Source organism: Microcebus murinus, chromosome 6, assembly GCF_040939455.1.
Source record: "Microcebus murinus isolate Inina chromosome 6, M.murinus_Inina_mat1.0, whole genome shotgun sequence".
Lineage (NCBI taxonomy): Eukaryota > Metazoa > Chordata > Mammalia > Primates > Cheirogaleidae > Microcebus > Microcebus murinus.
In genome coordinates, this window is record NC_134109.1 from 24,569,514 (window position 1) to 24,592,500 (window position 22,987).

Sequence of the window (22,987 nt, forward strand, 5' to 3'; positions counted from 1 at the left end):
TAATGATTATTTTAGATATAAAGGATAAGGATTGCTTGGATTATATATGGGATATATAACCCCTAGAATAAAATAAATATCCATGCGTTCATGCTGATAAAAATAACTAAATAGGCCGGGCACGGTGGCTCATGCCTGTAATCCTAGCACTCTGGGAGGCCGAGACGGGCGGATTGCTCAAGGTCAGGAGTTCAAAACCAGCCTGAGCAAGAGCGAGACCCTGTCTCTACTATAAATAGAAACAAATTAATTGGCCAACTAATATACATATATAAAATTAGCTGGGCATGGTGGCGCATGCCTGTAGTCCCAGCTATTCGGGAGGCTGAGGCAGTAGGATCGCTTGAGCCCAGGAGTTTGAGGTTGCTGTGAGCTAGGCTGACGCCACAGCACTCACTCTAGCCTGAGCAACAAAGCGAGACTCTGTCTCAAAAAAAAAACTAAATAACTGGGGGAGAAGGGACAGCTATTTCTTACAGAAGAATTCCAATTAGTAAATGTATTAAAGAAATGAGGAAAATAGAGTATCATTAACTTGTTTATTAAAATGAAAAGGAGCTATCAAGGCAGACCTTGTGCCCTGGGTCTCCTCTCCAGCTGGTTTAAATAATCCACAATGTCTAATTTTTTTTTTTTTTTTTTTTTTTTTTTGAGACAGGGTCTCACTCTGTCACTGGGTCTAGACTGCAGTGGCATCATCATAGCTCACTGCAAACTCAAACTTCTTCTGCCTCAGCCTTCTCAGTAGCTGGGAGGGACTACAGGTGCCACTGCACCCAGTTAATTTTTCTATTTTTTTTTTTAAACAGAGATGGGGTCTTGCTCTTGCTCAGGCTGGTCTCAAACTCCTGAGCTCAAGCCATCCTCCCTCTTTAGCCTCCCAGAGTGCTAGGATCGCAGGCTTGAGCCATTGCACCCACCCCACAATGCCTAATTAAGCTAAGCTTTTCATCTCCATTCTTACAAACTGAGCAGGGGCAAAGGCCACTGCCACCACATTGCAGATAGGAAAGCAGTGCTTGGCAGTGGACCAGGAGTCTGGGGACCTGGCTCCAGGCCCACAATGGCTTGAATTCTACCCAGCTCTATCCAATCCTCTCCTCACTTTTATTAAGTACTAGAATTTCTGAATTTCATTTCTCCCCTTGAGTTATGGGCACTTCTGTGACCTATCAAAATTCTATTTATGCTTCTTCAAGAATCCTCAGTATACAAGACTCACTGTATGCAAGTAACAGTAAACTGAATTCAAACCACCTTAAGCAAAAAAGGAAATTCCTGGCAGACGTAAGTGAAAATCCCAGTGGTAGTCTAGCTTCAGGCTCAGCCAGATCTAGGGACTCAAATAACATATCTCTTTGCAACACTAGCTCCATTCATAGATGGGCTTTCCCCTCATGGTGGCAAGTGGCTGCCAACAGCTCTAAGCCAACATCCCACATTCTCAGCTAAGCCAGCAGAAAAGAGAGCCACTATCCCCCCAAAATTCCTGCATCTGATGCTCACTGGCCAGAACTGGCTCAAGTGCCCATCCTTGAATCAAGCTCTACGGCCAGCAGAACAGACTTCACTGATTGCCTGGCTAACGAGGGTGAAATGAACCCTACCCAAACCTCACAAAGTGTACCTGAGATAGGATAGCTCCCCAAAGGGAAGTCTGCATGCTGTTTCCCAAAATGAGAATGGCTCTTAAACTGCAAAATTAACAAGTATCCACTACATCCCAACCCCTTAGTAAGAATCAACACCATTCTGCCTTTTCCAGCCCATTTCCTAGATGTCTACACCAGCAATGACTTCCTTCTACTCTGTGTACAGGCCAGCTCACACAAATCTCAGTTTATAAGCATCCTGAGCACCAAGAATCTGGTTCTCCAAAGCACCTGAGCCCCTCCCCAGCCCCTCGGTTGCCTAGCAAAGGGCTACTATGCCTCTAGAACACACTTCTGCACGTTGGCTGCCAGCCCTCTGGATGCAGAGCTGAGTCACTGAGATCCCAGCCTGCCAGTGCTAACCTTGGAAGTGCTGCCTGAAGTCACCGCCTGCCGAGCTAGTTTCCTGGCTCTGACATTCTCTGGGACCTAGAGATGCTGCCTTGACAGGTGAGATAATTATGTTTCACCCTTCACTCATTCCTTTATCAGCCCTGCTGACGAGAAGGGATAAGCGTTCTGACGGAAGAAAACACTCCTGCGGTATTTACTCGTGCTCTTTAGTGCCAGCCAGCTCCCCCTGCCCAGGCACAACTCCAGAGGCCAGTCTACACCCTGTTATCTGGTAGCAGCCACCACGTGCTGCCCTCTTGTCAAATGCCAGGCTGCATTTTCCTTACTGCATCCCCAAAAGCTGTCAACTTCTCCAGGAGCTGCAGCGCCACTGCCTTTCAGATGACTTACACATGATGGGCAACTGACTCCACGATACTGATCGTCCATCTGCTCTGCAGATTCCCCAAGGCAGAGGCCTTGCCCCTGTGTCCTGGCCTGGAGCCCCCTGCAGAACGTCACTCTGAGGGGTTCCAAGGTCCATGGCACTGGTCCAATGAAGAAAGGGGGACAGGGAAAAGCAGGGGGGCATAAGTCTCAGAGGCAGGGGTTTTGAGATCCTCCATGAAAACTAACATTTCATCCATTCATTCATTCAACAAACCTTTATTCAGGACCTACTGTGTCCTGGTTACTGCTGTAAGTGCTGCAGACGTGGAGATATACAGCACAGACCAAGTCTCTGTCCTCATGGAGCATAACTTATAGGAGACATCTGACTTAGTTTTGATACCTGTATTGTATTTCACAAGGTGTTAACTTAGATATTATCTATAAAATTCTGAATAAGTAGTATAACCATCTCTAGTTTATACACGAGAGAAATTGCAGCACAAACTCAGGTAGTCCTGTACTCTTTCTGTGCCCTCTCAAAAGTCAAGGAGGCAGCAGGTAAAAGCCTGGTATTGAAATATCGGCCGGGCGCAGTGGCTCATGCCTATAATCCTGGGGGGGGGGGTCGCTCAAGGTCAGGAGTTCGAGACCAACCTGAGCAAGAGTGAGACCCCGTCTCTACTAAAAATAGAAAGAAATTAATTGTCCAACTAAAAATATATAGAAAAAATTAGCTGGGCATGGTGGCACATGCCTGTAGTCCCAGCTACTTGGGAGGCTGAGGCAGAAGGATTGTTTGAGCCCAAGAGTTTGAGGTTGCTGTGAGCTAGGCTGACACCATGGCACTCTAGCCTGGGCAACAGAGTGAGACTCTGTCTCAAAAAAAAACAAAAAAAGAAAGAAATATTACATTGACTCAGTCCAGGGCATCATTGCTAGAGGTAAATGGTAAAAGATCCAAAAAGAAAGACCCACTTCCTGATCTAAAGGAACTGAAAGTCTAAAAAGAGAGAAAGACATGTAACCAACTATCAAATATGGCAAAAATAAAGATAAAGTAATTAAGTTCAAATAGGAAGGTATCACTGGAAGGACACACGAGAAGTAATGATTGCCTCCTGCAGGAAAACTGGGTACCTGAGGAACACGGGTAGCAGGGTCATTTTGTAGGTTTCAAATATGATATATTTTGAATTGTGTACCATTCAAATGTATTTGCCATTAAATAACACTTTGAAGATGCAATCAGCCAAATCCTGAATGTGGAAAATTCTACAGGATAAATGATCTGGTTTCTTCAACAAGCAAGTAGCTAAAAAAAAAAAAAAAGTAGGGGGGAGAGAGGAACTGTTATAGACTTTTACAAGATTTAGGAAATATCACCCAAGCATAAAATAAGCACCTTGTTTGGATCCAGATTCGAACAAACTAACTATAAAAAGACATTTTGGTGACAGTGAAGGAAATCTGAACATGGACTATTAGAGATTATTCAGGAATTGTAAATTTTGTTAGGTACAACCACGATATTGTGGTTATATCTCCTTAAAGGCCCTCATCTATCTGAGATATATACTGAAGTATTGACAGATGAAACCATATGGTGCCTAAAATTGGCATTTAAGTATTTCAGCAAAAATAACAAATAAATAAATGAATTTAAAAAAATGAAAGAGGCCGGGCGTAGTGGCTCACACCTGTAATCCTAGCACTCTGGGAGGCCGAGGCGGGCGGATTGCTCAAGGTCAGGAGTTCGAAACCAGCCTGAGCAAGAGCAAGACCCCGTTTCTACTATGAATAGAAAGAAATTAATTGGTCAACTAATATATATAGAAAAAATTAGCCGGGCATGGTGGTGAATGCCTGTAGTCCCAGCTACTCGGGAGGCTGAGGCAGCAGCCCAGGAATTTGAGGTTGCTGTGAGCTAGGCTGATGTCACGGCACTCACTCTAGCCTGGGCAACAAAGCAAGACTCTGTCTCAAAAAAAAAAAAAAAAAAAAATTAAAAAATGAAAGAATAAAGGAGGGAATAGATGACTAATAAGATGGACAAAATGTTGATAATTTCTGAAGCTGGATGACAGTGCCACCGAGGTTCACTGTACTGTTCTCTCTACCCTGGTGGGTGGTTGAAATTGCCATAATAAAAAGTTTAAGTAAAGATTTAAAGATTAATTATTCCATCCACGTAGGATGACTGAGAGGGAAAGCATCACAGAGGGGTGTTTGAGCGGAGTCCAGAAGGATGACTAGACATTTTCTAAAAGGCAAAGAGCACCCTGGCTGAGGGGACCTGCCTGAGCAAAGACATACCACTCTATCACAAACTCTCTCTGGGGGGGGGGCAAAGGTATCCGCATCTGACCTCAAACTCAACCTACCTCCACAGAAATGCCCTCCTGCTCAATGGCCCGACTCTCTGGGATGTCTAAATGTAGTATCAACATCACCTAGCCTGCTCTAAGTGAGAACCGAGAGTTTGGGGTCGACAGCTCCACTCAGAGGCCTGTAAGAGGCCCCAGCATAGCCTTCAGAGGATAAGAAAGCAATTAACCTCTTTCAGTTGGGTTTTGCCAGACAAAGCACTTTTAGAAGCCAGCTGACTTGTCTCAGGGACAGAGCCTACATCCCTCCTGAGTCATCCCAGACACTTGTTCCCCCAGAAACACTGGCCTCCCCAACAGCACCTCATAGATTAATAACCTCAGTACTATGGGTTCCAGCTTGATGCCCATCTCACCGCCCCTGCCCATCTCCACGTGAAGGAGGAAGTGGTCCTCCTCTCCTTCCTTCCAGACCCCTGATGGCCAATGGCCCCGGCCTCAGGCCCCCACACTGCCTCCACCCACCTCCAGCTGCACACAGGAAGCTTGCCAGCCGTGCAGCCGCTTCAGGACTCACCCGGTCCTGGCCTGGCCCAGATGGGTCCCATTGGTCCCTTACCTTGGATCGCAACTTCAGGTATTCCTCTGAGCCATAGGGGACACTCCTCAGAGAGGTGAGGTAGTCATAACTGATGACAGCTGTCTGTGAACCAAGGGAGGGAAAAGTTCAGCACAACAGACTTCAAGTATAATATTACTCAATATTATACTCTGCCCAAGCCCTGCAGCTGCAGGCCTGTGTCTCAAGCTGCTATGTCTGGGGGAGTGGCCAGTCCCACTCCTGAGATTCTCTGCCCCCAGATTATTAGCCTGGCTAATAATCCTAGCATTCAAGGTTCTGCACAAATCTCACCTCTGTAGAGAGGCCCAACCCCCCTCCCCAGGCAAGAACTCTCAATTACGTATCATAACAAATCACCATCTAAAATTATCTCACTCATGTGTTTCCTTGTATATGGGATCATCTTATCCTCAATAGAATCTAAGCTCTAGAAGCACAAGGGTGTGTGTCCTCTTTGTTCATCATGGAACCCCCAGCACCTTTTACACTGCCAGCTACATAGATGAATGTTCGATAAACACTAGTTTAATGAATGCTCTTGGACAAACTTATCCCCCTTCTCTGTATCGCAAATAAACATTATTTTATATTTATGTTTGCTCTACTAGCCAAAACTCCCAGAGAGGTCCCTTTATCCTTGGTGCATTAAAACATTACAGGCTCTAAGATATCTCAGGCACAGAGAGGCCTTAGGGATTATCTAGCCCAAACCTTTGTTTTCAGAATTGAGCAAATAGGTACCATAGATATTAATGGGCTTACAAAGTTGATATTAAGAAGAGTCCCTTCCTTTGTCTATACGCCCCAAAGTTTTATTTCATTCAACTTATACTTGCTGAACACCAACCACGGGCAAGACCTGATCACAGAGCAGTGTTCAAGGATGAGCAAGACCAGAGGATGGCCTTTGAAGAACAGACAGCTTAGTGGCTGGTTTCTAAAGCACTGGGTAGTAACTTCCTCCCTCCATTCCAACTATTCACATCTCTAAGGTTCCATGCAAACTCTGCTTCCCCTAGAACACTCATCCTAACCCCCAGGTCACGGTGCTCACACCTGTGTCTGACCATAGCAGCAGTCATCCCAACACAATGCACAGATTCAGATTGTTTTTAACCCATTTATGTGTGCACTCCTTACCAAGAAGCTCAAAGCTGGGTCTAGGTGGGATACTTCATTTCTACCCCTCAAAGCATAAAAGACAATGCTGGGCCCCCCAAAAAAGGCACTTGGTAAATACTTGGGAATTATTTAAATGTTTACAGGCTGTTTATCCAAAGTCCATTTGTCTATCTTGATTCTATGATTCAGCTCACCCTTGAGGACAGGCACCCTCTGAGCCAGGCTTGAAGAACCCTGACAACACTGAGAATTAAGGAAATGGTGAAACAACAACCAGAACAGACTACGTCAGAGTGAATCTACACCAAGGGGGAGAAAGGATGAATTCATCCTGCAGCAGATAAAAGAGGAAAGAATGCCCGGAGCATGTGGTCGTCTACCCACCCAGGGGGCAATTATGTAGGAATGTCTGGAACAGTCGCTGTCAGCAGGGTTAAGAGGACATGGCCACACCAGGATGATGTTCCTATTGAGCGACTAGAGAGAATCTCTGAATGTCAAATATTCAGCTCAGATTCTCTGTCAGTGTGGGGATCAAAGGGGATTCCCAAAATTCTCTGAGGCCTAGATAGTCTAAGTCCTGCTTCAGGAACAGTTCATACTAGCTCACTGAAGAGAGACCAAGTTTTCTGGTAGAATTGAATCAAAGCTGCAAAGTGTTCCTTCCACATGTATTTGCTGACCCTCTAAGTCTGTCACTAAAATAAAATACAGAACTGAACAGGTAAAGGCTTCGGAACAAAGACCCATCCAATCCCATTCTATTTAACTCCAAGATGACAGAGGCTGTGTACATATCCGTGCCTGTGCAACTGTGTAGATGGAGCTCTGACACATGTGTGTGGCAGGCATGTTCATCTGCTACACATTTAAACACCTACAAGTAATAGTGCAGTTCCTCTGCTACCCACAAAATGAGAAAAACCTACCGTAGCAACTGCTCTGCCCACCCGGACAGCACCAAAGTCATTAGGGTCCAAGTACTTATTACTGTAAAGGTAGATGCCAGAAGCAGCAAGAGCCATGCTGGTCCACGAAGCAAGCTTGAAAGCCTTTCTGGCCATGTCCCCAGACCCTGCAGAAGAAAGGAAAATCAAGGTTGAGTAGCGGTTGAGGGTTTCATAGTTAGTTAAACTGGGATTCAAATCTCAACTCTGTCACTTACAGCCTGTATGACCTTCGGTCATTTTCTTAATTCCTATGAGCCTCAGTTTCATTTGTAAAACAGAATGATACCTACCTCCTAAGTTGTTGGGATAAAATGAGATAATGTACATAAAATGTTTAGCTAAGTACCTGGCACAAGTCAATTCTCAAAGTCCTTCTTCCTTCAATAGTGCCAGACATTGTTCTAGGGACGGGGCAGACAGTGAACAAAACACTCTCTGCCCTGTACCTAAGTCCTTGCCCACATGGAGCTTACACTCTAGAGTGGATGACAGATAATAAGCAAACAGATAATATTAGAATATCAGAGCTGGTAGTAAATGCTGAGGAAAAAAGCAGAGGGGAAGGATGCTATTTTAGAGAGGAAAAGCAGAAGTGCAAGTTAACCACTGCTACTTGTAAATATCATTACCCCACCATGCACATGCAGACATCAGTAGCTTCTATGCTCAGGTCAAAAGGGGGAAGTTGGTCAGAAACGTCAAGGGGAGCCCTCCACATCTGGTTGGTTTTCAAAGAATTTACTTTGGTTAGAGTAGACTGCCCCCTGTCTCAACCATAAGCTCCTTGAGGGCAAACACCATGACCGTTACTCCGTCCACTCACAGTCCTGTGGGGGCTTTATGGTTCGGGACTCAATGTGCACCTGCTGATTTGATCTGTTTAACTGAACTCACACTGTCAGGCAGTGCGACCTTTCCTCGCTCTATTTGCACCTGTTCAGTCCACCAGGTGACTGCGCAGTTGTTCTCTGGGGCCACTGCACCACATGGGCTGGTCTCCTTCATTCCTGAGCATCCTACATCAGACTAAAATCCTTGAACACAATGCAGCTGCCAGAGAGGTACCACACAAGAGAAGTAAACCACCAGGCCACCTGCAGGGGCAAACCCTGCACCCTGTGTGCTTATGCTCCAGAATGGGTCTTTACTCATCACCTCCCTGCTGTATGCCTCTGTTTCCCCTTTGTATTGTTACAAACATCTTTTTTTTTAATTTTATCATTTTTGTTTGTTTTTGTAGAGACAGGGGTCTATGTTCCTCAAGCTGGTCTCAAACTCCTGGGCTCCAGCGATCCTCCTATCTCAACCTCCCAAAGTGCTAGGATAACAGGTGTGAGCCACCACACGTGGCCCCAAGCTTTGTCTTCATGTTTTTTAAAGTCTATTTTGAGGCCAGGACCAGTGGCTCACGCCTATAATCTGGCAAGTCCTCTACTTTGTTTCCACCAAGACATAGGTTCCTAATCAGACCAAGAAGCAGGACTTAAATTTGGCTGAGTGACTTCAGCTCCTTACACATCCTCCTTCAAGATCATCAGGGCGACCCAGGGACCCTTCCTGCAAGGCACCCAGAGAAGCCTACGTTAAGAAGGCAGTGTGGAGCACCTGCTGGTTAAGAGCCCGGCCTCTGGACTGGGCAGAGGCCTGGCTCGACAGCTCACCAGCTGTGTGACAGTCACACAGGCAAGTCACAGCCTCTTGGAGCCTCCATATAATCATCTATAAAAGGGAGCTCTCAAGAGGACCAGCCTCATAATGATCATCATCATCATCTTAAATGAGATGCTGCTCTAACATAATGCCTAATATGCTCCATAAATGAGACTTCTTTTCCTTATTTTAGACTTCATTTCTTCATCTCTGAAAAGCAGAAGAGAACTTGCACCTCAGGGACCAGGATTTGGCACAACCTTGAACAATCAACAGAGAGGAGGAGGCAGGCCATCAACTCTTGTCTGAACTGCTCAACCGGTCCCCATTCCAAAGCGACTTCCCACACCCCACCAACTTTCACTCTGCCACTCAAGTTATCGCCACCATCCTCAAGTGCACGCATACCATCCCCACCCCCTCCACCTACCAAACTTCCAAATTGCCTAGCAAGACATTCAAGGCCCACCACATCCTCACACCAGCCCGCCTTTGCAGCTTCATCTCCCAGAACCTCTCTCCATGCTGAATCCCTCAACACTTCCCATGAAATGCTTTATGAGCCAATGGCTTGGATTCCTCATTCTTTCTGCCCTAGTCTTATCACACACTGCTTATCTGTAATGATCTGGTCTCATATCTGCCTTCTCCACTACATACAAAGGGCAGAATTTGTTAATAAATAAATGCAGAAATACATGTAGTGAATTCCAATAATTTTAAGTTGCCATCCATTTTTAAATACAGGTTTTACATACTCATGCTGGAAGCATATCAAACCCTTGAGAGTTTCCAGTTCTCCACCTCCCCTAGTTCTTCTGTGTGATTGGTCCAGACACCTGCCTTATATTAATGCAAGCACCTCCCAGTGACTGCTCCCAAGGGACCACTCATACAACCAAGTAACTCACCTCACTGACCCCAACACCCAGTGTGGACTGGGCAGATATGCCTTGGTGACCACGCCTCAGTCACAGTGCAACTCCATAGAGCTTGTGTCTGCTTGCCCTAAACCCACACATTAGAACTCCCCAAGGGAAACACGCTTGGGTAACACTCTGGACCTAAAACAAGGCTTTGGGTCACAGATCTCTCTCTCTTTTTCCCTGTTCCTCCCACACCCTGCCCACTGGTTGAACTCCTGCTGCCTCCAGACTTGCACTAGCCCTCATAGACACCTCCTCTCTCGTGGAACTGTGAGTAACGAAAGGCTTCTGTTCTTTCACGTGTTTTGTTGCGCTGCCTCCTCTGTGTCTCGCCTGACCCGCACTCCCAAACCTGACTCCGTCCTAACCAGGCGTCTCTTACAGAGCAGCTATCTTGGTAGGAATAAGCTGGACACAGGGGAGTCTACAGCTACAAGTGCGTCTGCCAGTATAAACAAGTTTCCTGTGGGAAGGACACCTGGTCACGAGTTGGACACTTAGGCATCAGGCCGTCCACCAGGGTAAAGAACTATCTCACGAAAGACACACTGTAAACATCCACGACCAAATCCCCTGGAATTTCTGTCAAAGCAGGGCTAGAGTTTATGACCACTCTCCTAAGAGAGACCTCAAGATCAAATCGGAGGTAAATACAAGACAACTGCTAGTAAATAATTGAATGAATGAGTGAATTTTTTCCCAGTCAACATGGAAACTGAAATCCAACTAGGCATTCCTCTCCTCTAAATTCTCCAATGGCTCCCACCTCATGCAGATGGAGAGCCAAGGCCTTGGCACTGCCTACAAGGCCTCATGTGATCGGACCCCCAGTTTCCTCTAGGGTCTCATCCTTGCCACTTTTCCCTTTACTCATCCCATTCCAACTACACTAGCCTTCTTGCTAATCCTCAAATATGCCAGGCCCATTCTGGCCTCTGAGGTTTTGCACTTGCTGTTCTCTCTGCCTAAAACAGAGATTGACAAATTTTTTCTTTTTTCTTTTTTCCAAGACAAGTTCTTACTCTGTCACCCAGGCTGGAGTGCAATAGCCTGATCATAGCTCACTGTAACCTCAAACTCCTGGGCTCAAACGATCCTCCCACCTCAACCTCCCAAGTAGCTGGGACTACAGGCATGCACAGTCATACCCAGCTTTTTTTTTTTATTTTTGTAGAGGTGGGGCCTATGTTGCCTAGGCTAATCCGCAACTCCTGGGCTCAAGCGATCCTCCCACCTCAGCCTCCCAAAGTGCTGGTATTACAGGCATGAGACATGGAGCCTTGCAGACAAACTTTTTCTATAAAAGGCCATATAGTAATTGTTTGTGGCTTGGCATGCTGTAACATGTCCGATGCAACTACTGAACTATGCAATGTAGCACAAGGCAACCAGAGAGGATACATAAAGTAATGGGTATGACCAGATTTGGCCTCAAGTTGTAGTTTGCCAAATCCTGGCCTAGCACACAGTAGGTGCTCCAAAAGCATTTACTGAATGAACGAATCAATGAATGGATAAATTATACACCTCAGGCCTATGCAGAGCCAGTGACAATACAGGTCCCTAGGTGAAATGCCCTGGCTGATAATTCAATAGTCATCCTTCTCTGTCACCTCCACACCAGCTCCCAGCCCTTTCCTTCCCCAAACCCCCTCTTCCTGTTACACAAAGCTCCCACCTGTCACCTGTATGCAGTGAGGCCACCACTACCCTTGACACCACCTCTGGGTGGGGAAAGAGCAGCAGAGCAGACACAATCCTCAAGACCCGGTTTTCTTGCAAATGTCCTCAATAATAAAAGAGGTGGAAATTGAAATACATAAAATAGATGATATAAAAGCCAAATTGTGTCTAAATAGACAGGAGCTGGCGTTTTCCATAAGGTGTCAGTGAGTCTTTAACATGCAAATGAGTTGCTTCCCTCAGGGTATTTTAAAAGACCCTGTCAGGCGTGAAATATGTCTGTCGTAGAAATGCACCTTTCACTATTAAACCCTTTACTAATGAATCACCTGCCCTGTTCTGTTTACTTGCCTTTTTGACTTTCACCTGACTTACCTCTCATAACAGCACACAAACCTTGCAGGGGGTCTGAGGCCACGAAGAGCCTAAAACCTAATCACTAGATAATAACATTAGCAATAACTAAACTTTACCTCTGTAAGGTTAGAGTGTAACTTTACACTCATCTCATTAGATAGTCCCTTAGGGACACCCAGACTCCTGTTCACTAAGGTACTTACTACTGTTCTCAAGTAAATGCAACAGTGGCTATGAGCAAGGACTATGATTTCTGATCCTCTACCACACCCAAATGGTGCCAGGCATGTGGAAAGCACTGTTTGGAGCCCTGGAAATCAACATGTCACAAGATCAACCCATGCTCCTCACTAGAAACAAGCCATTTCAGTCTATAAAACCTTTAGAAGAGCTGCAAAGCTGACACAGCTGTTTTACTGTCAAATCAATGGCAAGAATGGACTCCATCTCAATGGGCCACAGGAAACACCCCAGTGGATCATGAAACCAGGCAACAAGAGAATTTGGGAAGTTCTACAAATGGGAAGTTGATGGACACACGAAATGTCCATCCCCTGGATAGAACTAAATGGGAAATCAAGCACTTATTGTTCACAGGGTCAATAAGTGGCTAGGTCTTTTCATTTACAATCCATCTGCAGCCCTCTCCCCATGCCACATTCCAGGACTAGAGGCCTAGAGTCACCTCTCTCTGCTTGGTGCACAAATGAGAATTATCACAAAGAAAAGACACTTAGGGCTCTAATTCCAATAATCCCATAAATGACCACAGCCTCTTCCCATTTCCTAGAGATACTATTAGACAAATGAAAATTACTTCTTCCTGTTTGCCTCCAAAAAATGGAAAAGACCCAAAAATACCCTTGGAGGGCGTGACCAGAGAAACCTAGTCCCTAATGTGAATAAGAAGCAAACAAGGTGGATGGTACCATCACATCTCAAATCTGGAAAGATGCTAAGTCAATACCAAAGGACTGTGTATAGTTGGTCTAAGCAGGTTTACAGTCTGCCCTGCAGATAGTAATATAGTCCAATGCAGGAACCAAATTGTAATCATAATTCCTTTCTTAGTGCTTGAATCAATATTAAGTAAAGGAACACCTGACTGATGCCAATATCCGAGAGTAGACAAGGAAAATAAATCTCACTCAGGCAAGGAACAGAAACTCTCCATTCATGCCGGGCACAGTGGCTCACGTCTATAATCCCAGCTACTCAGGAGGCTGAGGCAGGAAGATTGCTTGAATAAAGGAGTTCGAGGCTGCAGTGAGCTATGATCATGCCACTACACTCCAGCCTTGGTGACAGAGCAAGGCTCTGTCTCTAAAATAAATAAAAAGAAAAAAGTTCTTAACTCAGTTCATCCTAGGGAAGGAGGACTCAAGGACAACAGTAGAAAGCCAGGTGCAAACAGTGAGCAGCAGGTAAGAGGAATGAGCTTCCAATAGGTGAGCTACAGTACCAAGTGCTTAAATATCTCATGTAATTTGTACAACTAGATTTTGAGGTGCATGTTATTAGAGCCTCATTCTACAGATAAGGAAGTAGAGTTTAGAAAAGGGAAGAAACTTGGCCAAGAACCTAGTTAGTGATGGACTCAGAACTTCAATCAAGGTATGACAGCTCTATCCAAGACAGCAGAGGGTGCACAAGAACAAGCAGGCCCCTAAAGTGGGCCACTAGAGTCCCTGTGACATGAAAATCTAAACCCAAGGGGTGCTTTCAGGGAATTGCCCTGGTGGAGAAATGGGTGGCTGAACCAAGCACTATTCTTACAGGTCCCTTGTCTGACAAGAATATGAGTGTGTATCAGAAAGGAATAAAGGTCAGGAGTGGTGACTCACGCCTATAATCCTAGCACTCTGGGAGGCCGAGGCGGGTGGATTGCTCGAGGTCAGGAGTTCAAAACCAGCCTGAGCAAGAGCGAGACCCTGTCTCTACTATAAATAGAAACAAATTAATTGGCCAACTAATATATATAGAAAAAATTAGCCAGGCATGGTGGCGAATGCCTGTAGTCCCAGCTACTCAGGAGGCTGAGGCAGTAGGATTGCTTGAGCCCAGGAGTTTGAGGTTGCTGTGAGCTAGGCTGATGGCACGGCACTCACTCTAGCCTGGCAACAAAGCGAGACTCTGTCTCAAAAAAAAAAAGGAATAAAAGGCGAACTGTCTTAGCAGAGGTCAAATCTCACATCCATAAGGCCTGTTGAGAAATGGCCAACTAATGATGAGATGATAATAGAATATGACATAACCAAGAAAAATGACAAGTGTAGACTACATGTAAACCTGTACATAAACATGAGGGGAATCAGTGTACAAAGTAATATGCACGTTGCATTAACTACAAAAGTAAAACTGGCAAATAAGGAAAGACCCATAATCAGGTGTGAAGAGTTGGTGCTTTAAGTTTGCAGGATTTTTTCCTATAAAACAGTGGTACTCAAAGTTTAGTCCCCAGACCAACAGTGTCCACATCCCCTAGGCACATGTTAGCAATGCAAATTCTTGGTTCCCATACTGGAATTACTGAATCAAAAACTCTGGGGATGGGGATCCAGCATTCCGTGTTGAAACAAGCCCTCCAGGTGATTCTTGTGCACGCTAAAGTTTGAGAACCACTGCAATAAGAAAATTCTTAAAGAAAACTTGTGAAGGCACAAAGTCTAATTTACTTCAACACTGCAATTATTTCTAGAGCACCCACTAAGTGCCAAGCACCACGGAGGTAATCAATAAGTACTTGTTGAATGACTTCCTAGTTAGTATAATATTAATAGAAAGTAAACGCCACCCTGGGAGAGAGCTAGCTGTACTAGGTGTCTAAAGGCTGCTCTCCATACACCCACTGTCGTCAGCACACATTTATTGTACAATCGAGAAGCGCACGGCCCTGCAAGGTGCCAGAGGTAAGTTGTGGGCTGGGGCATGTCGTTGAAAGCCTAAGTGGAAGGCTGGGATATGTGCGTCGCTCCCTACTCTTGCTCAGACCAGGCTCCTGCCCCCGCTGCCTCTGCCTGGGAGCCCACAAAGCCACCTTGAGGGTAAAGGCGTCAGGGTGAGCCACCTGCGGCCCTCCTCCAACCACACCTACTCGTGTGATCGCCACACTATGCCACCCAAGTGGACGGTCCTCACTAAAGCCCACTGGAGCGCCAAGCTAGAGAGTCACTGCGGGGAGCGGGAGGGATGAGAGGGATGGGGGCGGGGCACTGCGAGTCACCTGAGCCACGTGGCCGCGCGCCAGGCTGGGGTGACAAGGTCACCGGGGCGAGAGAGTTGCCTCCTGCCTCCCCCGGCGGCTGCAGAGCCGGAGCAGAGGCCGGCGCCCGGCGTGTCCACACTCGCACTCCCGCGCAACATGCGCCGTGCGGCCCTGGCGGCCAGCTTCGTCCGGGCTCCGCGCCGGCCTCCGGCGAGCCGCCACTACTCACCCCGAGAGAAGCAGGGCCGCCGCGCTGGCTCCCCGCCGCAGCCCGGTAGCGGGAATTCGCTGGTCGCGGTGCGCTGCTCTGCCACCCGACCTCGCTCGGCGCGGCCGAGGCGCGCGGCCTGCCGGGACTTGTAGTCCTCGGTCCCTCGGGCCGCGGACGCTCGGCCGGAGACGCGCCGCTCGGTGGGCGCGGGCCGGTGGGGGACCTCGGACCCTGCCAGGTGCCTCAGTCTCTGTCTGGGCCGCGGTCGCGGGCTCGTAATGAAAACTTCTCTTCAGGAGTCACTCCAGATAGCTCAGAGGTTTGTGTTTAGAGAAGGATGGAGTTGTGTATGTGCAGATTTTAAATAAGGTATAAGAACAAGTAGGCGAAGAAGAAACTTAGAGTTGCTGAACGGTAAGAATATGCAGGCTAATCTCAGTTATCGTTGGCCGTCATCCATTCATTCACTGACCTGTATTTATCGAATGTTGACTTATAAGATGTACTTCGGAGACATCTGTCAGGCATTCATTCATTCTGTAAACGTCTCTTGAAGCTTTTCCCTTCGTGAGGGAGGGAACAGGGTCGGGGCGGCTGGAATTCATCTATCCGGTTCAATGCAATTTCATTCAAATTTCCAGCAGTATTTTTTTTTTCCGGACCTTTATTTTACAAGCTAATCTGGACCTTTACTAACTAAAATGTGTATGGAAAAACAGAGGACAAAGCATAGCCAAAACACTCTTGAGGAAGAAGATTGTGTTCCAACGAGTTGCTTTTACACATATCAACATGTATTATAAAGCTGTAAAAAATTAAGAACCTGTGATATTGGTATAGGACTAGGCAGAGGGGAGAAATGGAATCAGCTGGAGAACCCAGAAACAGATCCAGGCACCTGTGAAATCCTGAGGTATGACAGGGCTGGAATTAAAGAGCAATGGGGGAAAGATAGACTATTCCGTATGTGGGCTGGATCAACCAATTATCTGTTGGATCCCGTGTGCAAAAACTAATTCCAGGTGGATTAAAGATTTTAAAAGGGAAATTAAAGTCTTAAAATTAGAACTTTTAGAATAAAATAAAGGGAAACATCCTTATGATCCCAGGGTAGGGTTTATTAAGTGCCATAAGCACAAAATGTAAAGAAAACTTCAACAAATTTGGACTACATTAAATTTAAGACCTTCTCTTTATTGAAAGGTGTCATAAGACAAGCCACAAACTGGGAGAATATAATTGCAGCACAGAGATAGCAGCAGGAGGGAGTTGAATAATACAGCACCCACCATCTCCAGTTTGCAATTTATAGGCAGTAATATAAGAAGATTAATAACTTCCAATTGGTGTGAGAAGTATTAAAATAGAGGTATGAACAAAGTGGTGTAGGAACACAAAGAAGGGAGCATTAATTTTGCTCAGGAGATTTTGAAATGCTCTGGAAACTAATAATTGACTTGAAGGCTGGGAATTAAAGGTTGAATGGGCGGGTCCCCAGGAGAAGAGTGTTGGGAAGCAGCACAGGTGCACAAAAAGTCATGTAAAAAACCATAAATATGGAGAATACAGTAAAGATACAAAGATATTTAAAATAAAAATTGAAAATCTAAAACCACACAGAGAGAAAAGAGAATAAACATATTAAAAACACTGTGGTTACTTTAATTGAACATTAAATTTAATGATGAAATTGTTACCAGCAGGATAGCAGTTAAGCCTTAGGAATGGGAATAGAGGAGGTGAGAGTACTTTCAGTTTACACTCCATGCCATTTTGTAATACTGTATTTGAATTTTGTACAATAAATGTGTAAGCTTTTATATTAAAAATCAAATATTTAAATTTTTAAAAATTTTAACTTAGCAGACTTTCAGTTAAACAGGGTAGATTGAATACACCCATTTAAATCTGCTCCTTCCTAAAATCCTATGAAAATGGCAGGAAAGGAATAAAAAAGGCATAAAATCCAAGAACAAGTGAGGATATAGCAGCAGACAGGAAAATCGAAAAAATAAATGTGTGACACTCCAAAGCAGACAGGCAAATGAGGTGCTTTTAAAATAAGCCAATTCCTGAGCCCCAGCCCCTAGAGATTCTGATTTTGGAGACTAGGGTGGAGTCTGGGCCTCAGTAATTCTTAGAAGCTCCTCCCATGATTTTAATCGGCAGCTTAGCAGAAAGTCCCTGTTACAGAGGGAGACTGGAGCAGGGGGATTGGGAGCAGTGGTTCTCAGCCACATTAGAATCACCTGAAGAGCTTTAATAATCCTCCTGGGCCACACCCAAATCTCTTAAATCCAATTTCTGGGAGTGGGTCCCAGACATAGGTATTTATAGAGCTCCCTGGAGGATTTCAACACACAGCCACAGTGAAAAAACATTGATTTAGAGTCAGAGAATCCTGTTTGAACTGTATGACTTACAAGAAGTTTTCTAATGTAGCAAAACTTTAGTTTCCTTCTTGGTAAAATGGAGTTAATACTGTTATCAGTCCTAACTATGTCATAGGTTCTTTTTTTTTTTATTTTTTATTTTTATCTTTATTTTTTTTTTGAGACAGAGTCTCACTTTGTTGCCCAGGCTAGAGTGAGTGCCGTGCCATCAGCCTAGCTCACAGCAACCTCAAACTCCTGGGCTCAAACAATCCTGCTGCCTCGGCCTCCCAAGTAGCTGGGACTACAGGCATGTGCCACCATGTGCAGCTAATTTTTTCTATATATATTAGTTGGCCAATTAATTTGTTTCTGTTTATAGTAGAGACGGGGTCTCACTCTTGCTCAGGCTGGTTTTGAACTCCTGACCTCGAGCAATCCGCCCGCCTCAGCCTCCCAGAGTGCTAGGTGTCATAGGTTTTTGTGAGGATCAAATGAGATGGTATGAGAGCTTTGGTAACTGAATATGGATGTTCAGAGGTGTCCCTATCACACTGAAAAGAAAATCCAAACTGTTTACCTGACCTGCCTTGCCCCACTCCCTCTCTCTAGCCTCATTTCCTGCCCTTCTCTCCCTTGGCTCACTCTGCTCTAACCACACCAGCTTCCCTTCCATTCCTCAATCCACCAAGCTGGCTGCTGCCTCGTGGCCCTTACACCTGCTATTCCCCTGTATCTTCAAAGATCTGCTCCATCCTGGCAATCTGTTCTCTGTGTTAATGTCACCCCTCTGGAGAGGCCGTCTCCAATTACTCCTATCTACCCACCCACCCCCACATGCCCTGAGACACATTTTATCTCTTAATACTGCTTTATTTATTATAGTACTCATCAATATTTGAAAGTATATCATTCATTTGTTTAAATGACTTTTGTCTGTCTCCTCCACTAGCAAATAAGCTCTGTGAGAGCAGGAACTTGGATCACAGTGTTTAGCACACAGTAGATACTAGGTGCTGAGGATACAACAGTGAACAAAACAGGCCAGTCCCTGCCTGGTATGATCTGAACGTTTGTGTCCCCACAAAATTCATATGTTAAAATCCTAACTCTAAGGTGGTGATATTAAGAAGTGAGACCTCTAGGAGATTGGATCATAAGAGCAGAGCCCTTATGAACAGGGTTAGTACACTTTCTACAAGAGGCCCGAGGGAGTTTTTTTGCCCCTTCCACCACATAAGGACATAATAAGAAGACACCATATATGAATCAAGAAACTGGCCCTTGCCAGACACCGAATCTGTTGGCACCTTGATCTTGGACTTCCCAGCCTCCAATAACATGAAAAATAACTCTCTGTTGTTTATGAGCTCCCCAGTCTATGGTATTTTGGCTGGGATCAGGGAAAAGGAGCCAACAATAAACAAGCAAAAAAAATAACAGGTTAGTCGCATGATGTCATAAACCCTGTGAAGGAAAGAAGCAGGGTGAGGTAAAGAGCCACCTAGCAGAGGCCAGCGACAGCCTCCTTGGATGGAGTGGTCAGGCAAGGCCTTTCTGATTCTACAACCTGATGGATGAGGAAGTCAGCCGTGGGGAGGACAGAAAAGAGTGTTCCAGACAGACCTAATAACAAATACAAAGGTCCCAGGGTAGGAAAGAGCTTGGCACATTTGAGGAACGGAAGGGAACCCAGTGTGACACGAGCACAGTGAGTGTTGTGGGAGGAGGTAGGAGTGGCAGGCAGGGGCTGGGCTGCATGGCCTGGGAAGGCTCATCACTCTGGATTATAGTCCAAGGCACTAGGAAGCCACTGAAGTGTTTCTAGATTGGGAGGGGATATGACCAGAGAAAGTGCAACTAAGCAACCAAAGCCATAAAAGGAAGCAATTAATTTATTTCTGAATCTCCCAGAGTCCCAGTTGTGTTTCTGGGGCAAAAAGGCCCAGGATTGTTGAGTATTTAGAATGCTGTCCAAGAGAGGTTTTCATGCAGGATGCTGTGTGTCTTGTCCTGGAAGTGAATTGTCTGGAAGAAAGCATCATACAACAAACAACCAGAGGAAAAGCAAGAGAAATCAAATCACCAGGTTCCTCTTTAAGGAAAGACCACTAAAGAGGAGGTAATGAGGAAACTGTGTTCTCAGCAATAGGATAGATTCTGGGGGCCCAGGTAGAGGAAGAAGGAAAGCTACAGTCTGGTTGACAGCAGCATCCCAAAGGTGAGCAAGGCCCCTTCAAAGGCTGCATCAAGAGAAGTAGCAGCAGAGTGAAGCAGGAGCTGGAGCCCGGGAGGCTTGTGTTCACACCTGCCCAGGACAGAGAGTATCCCAGCAGGACAAAGGCAGGCAGCCCAGACCAGGTCTAGCTACCCCAGAGAGCAATTTTGCATTTGCCAGGGGAGCAGCAGGCCAATCCGTACGCCATATGCATTTGTGTGCCGTGGGTGGGAGAGCAGGAGTTGGGGGCTAGAGAGGGAGAGAGGCCTGCTGGCTCTGGATAACTTCCATGAGATAGACTGTCCTGGACCTGCTGGAAAGATAAAGGATTTTTTTTAATACCTGGGAGGAAGTAAATCAAGGTGAGGAATCTAGAATTAATTTCCAACCCAAGGGCTGGAGTGACATGAAGAATAGGGATTTCTCCCATCCAAGTAGCAACCAGGCCAGACTCTGCTCAGCTTCCAAGATCAGACAAGATGGGGTGCATTCAGGGTGGTATGGCCATAAACTGAGAACAGGGACTTCTCATCTGCCTCTAACTAGCTGAGGAATCCCATAAAAGGCATATCATTCAGGCCCTTCAGTGTTCTAATTCGCCATAAGGGAGAGGAAAAATTCCTTGTGAAAAACAGCTGATATATATCAATAAGGGTAAAAACCATACAAATCCTCAACCAGAATTCTAAACTAATTTCTTGGGACAGAACATATAGAGAGAGATATATAGATATATACATGTACACATACATACACGTATATATTTACATGTATATATACTATTATTTAACAAGTACTTATTGCCAGATGCTAGTCTAAGTGCTTTAAGTATATTTTCTCATGTAATCCTCATGAGATATGAGATGGCTATCATTATTATCCCCATTTTACAGTTGAGCAAACTAAGGTACATAGAGTTAAGGAACTTGTCCAGGATCACTCTGTAAGGACAGAGCTAGGATTCAGCCCCATGAGCCTAACTCCAGAGCCCACACTCTGAAATGGTCAGCCTACTTTGATCATAGATGTATTTCGAGAGGGAATTATTTGAGGGAATTATTTGGGCCTGGGCCCAAAATAAACTACACCCTGAAGTCTTTGAACGGTTTTAACTGGAAATAAATTAACTGGCTCAGCAGTATCCTTTATTTTATTAGCCATTAATTGACCCGACCACCGGTCACAAATTAAGGAGCAAGATAGAGTTAGGTGAGCTGGGTTCCAGTCTTGCCTATACTACTAATTAGCTGACCTTGGACTCTGGACCAGTCATTTTTCCCTTTCTGGGCCTCGGGATGCGCTTTTTTATTTTTTTTTTTTTTTTTTTTTTTTTTTTTTGAGACAGAGTCTCACTTTGTTGCCCAGGCTAGAGTGAGTGCCGTGGCGTCAGCCTGGCTCACAGCAACCTCAAACTCCTGGGCTCAGCGATCCCACTGCCTCAGCCTCCCGAGTAGCTGGGACTACAGGCATGCGCCACCATGCCCGGCTAATTTTTTTGTATATATATTTTTAGTTGGTCAATTAATTTCTTTCTATTTTTGGTAGAGACGGGGTCTCGCTCAGGCTGGTTTCGAACTCCTGACCTTGAGCGATCCGCCCGCCTCGGCCTCCCAAAGTGCTAGGATTACAGGCGTGAGCCACCGCGCCCGGCCTAGGGATGCGCTTTTTTAAAGTAAAGGAACTTGGCCGGGCCCAGTGGCTCACGCCTGTAATCCTAGCACTCTGGGAGGCCGAGGCGGGCGGATTGCTCGAGGTCAGGAGTTCAAAACCAGCCTAAGCAAGAGCAAGACCCCATCTCTACTATAAATACAAAGAAATTAATTGGCCAACTAATACATATATAAAAAATTAGCCGGGCATGGTGGCGCATGCCTGTAGTCCCAGCTACTCGGGAGGCTGAGGCAGAAAGATTGCTTGAGCCTAGGCATTTGAGGTTGCTATGAGCTAGGCTGACGCCATGGCACTCACTCTAGCCTGGGCAACAAAGCGAGACTCTGTCTCAAAAAAAAGAAAATAAAATAAAAAAATAAAGTAAAGGAACTTATAGGCAGAACTCTACCTTCTTCCAAGGGTTCTTCCAACTCTCACATTCATGTTCTTATATCCATAGATAAGTAGTGTCCCACTTACTAATAGTACATCTCCACACACCAAAAAAATGACACTAAGTGGAGTGGAGGCCACAGTTGAGTAAGCCCCTGTGCTAAACACTTTCTATGCCTCCCACATGCTCTCTCTGCCCTTCCTGCCTGCCCTGTGCTCCAGAAGGCTGTCCCCATGGCTGCATCTCTGGGGCTCCCCTAACCTCTGTCTTCTGGCTGGGTTTGGCCAATGGTAAGCATGAGTAGGAGATGGGAAGGCAAAAGGAGAGAGAGGCATGGGTATCTGTACACACACACACACACACACACACACACTCACACACACACACACACACACGTATACACCCCAGCTGCTCCTGCCCTTCCTCTCTGCATTCTGGCAGTGGCTGGATTCCCCTCCTGACTGGGGGAATTTTGTCTGGACACTTTTGTCTGGGCACTTCTGCCATAGCCCCAGCTGCCACCGGGCTGCAGGAACATCATTCTCCCATCATGCCCCTTTAGAACTGGAGGGGCCTGGGATGGCTTCCTGCGATTGCTGGTATCCAACGCTTCCCCATCACTTGTCGGTTCCCTTAACCACGGATACCTCTGCTAAGTAGGCCACTCATTAGAAGTTCTTCATTTGAACCCCTGAATGTGCCATCTGTTTCCTACAGGACCCTGACTGCTGCAGCCCAGGAGGGTGTCTTTCCTCATTGTCATTGCTATAACATTGGAAATCCCTCCAAGTGGCAGGAACCCACACAGAAATCCAAGACCTCCTTTCAGAGTCTATAGGCATCCCCACCAAGCCCCACCACTAGCAGGGGACCTAGATATAGGCATTTTTAGGGTGAGGGAACAGGATTCCCTAATTCTTCCCTA

At 45.8% G+C, this 22,987-nt stretch overlaps 1 protein-coding gene across 4 annotated transcripts in view; it reads right to left on the minus strand.

Moving 5' to 3' along the window:
* The window catches only part of ADCK1 (aarF domain containing kinase 1), a 105,496-nt gene extending 89,955 nt beyond the window's left edge, over positions 1-15,541 (minus strand). For 3 of the 4 annotated variants that reach the window (XM_076003832.1, XM_076003833.1, XM_012743135.3), the window contains exons 1-3: positions 15,236-15,512; positions 7,376-7,521; positions 5,322-5,405 (exon numbers count right to left, since the gene is read on the minus strand). In XM_076003832.1, the coding sequence (XP_075859947.1) occupies positions 5,322-5,405; positions 7,376-7,510 (219 nt within the window). In that variant the 5' untranslated portion in view covers positions 7,511-7,521; positions 15,236-15,512. Of the gene's footprint in view, positions 1-5,321; positions 5,406-7,375; positions 7,522-15,235 lie in introns of all 4 variants that reach the window. The other variant, XM_012743128.2, reaches the window with a different exon arrangement.
* Positions 15,542-22,987: the final 7,446 nt, after the last annotated feature.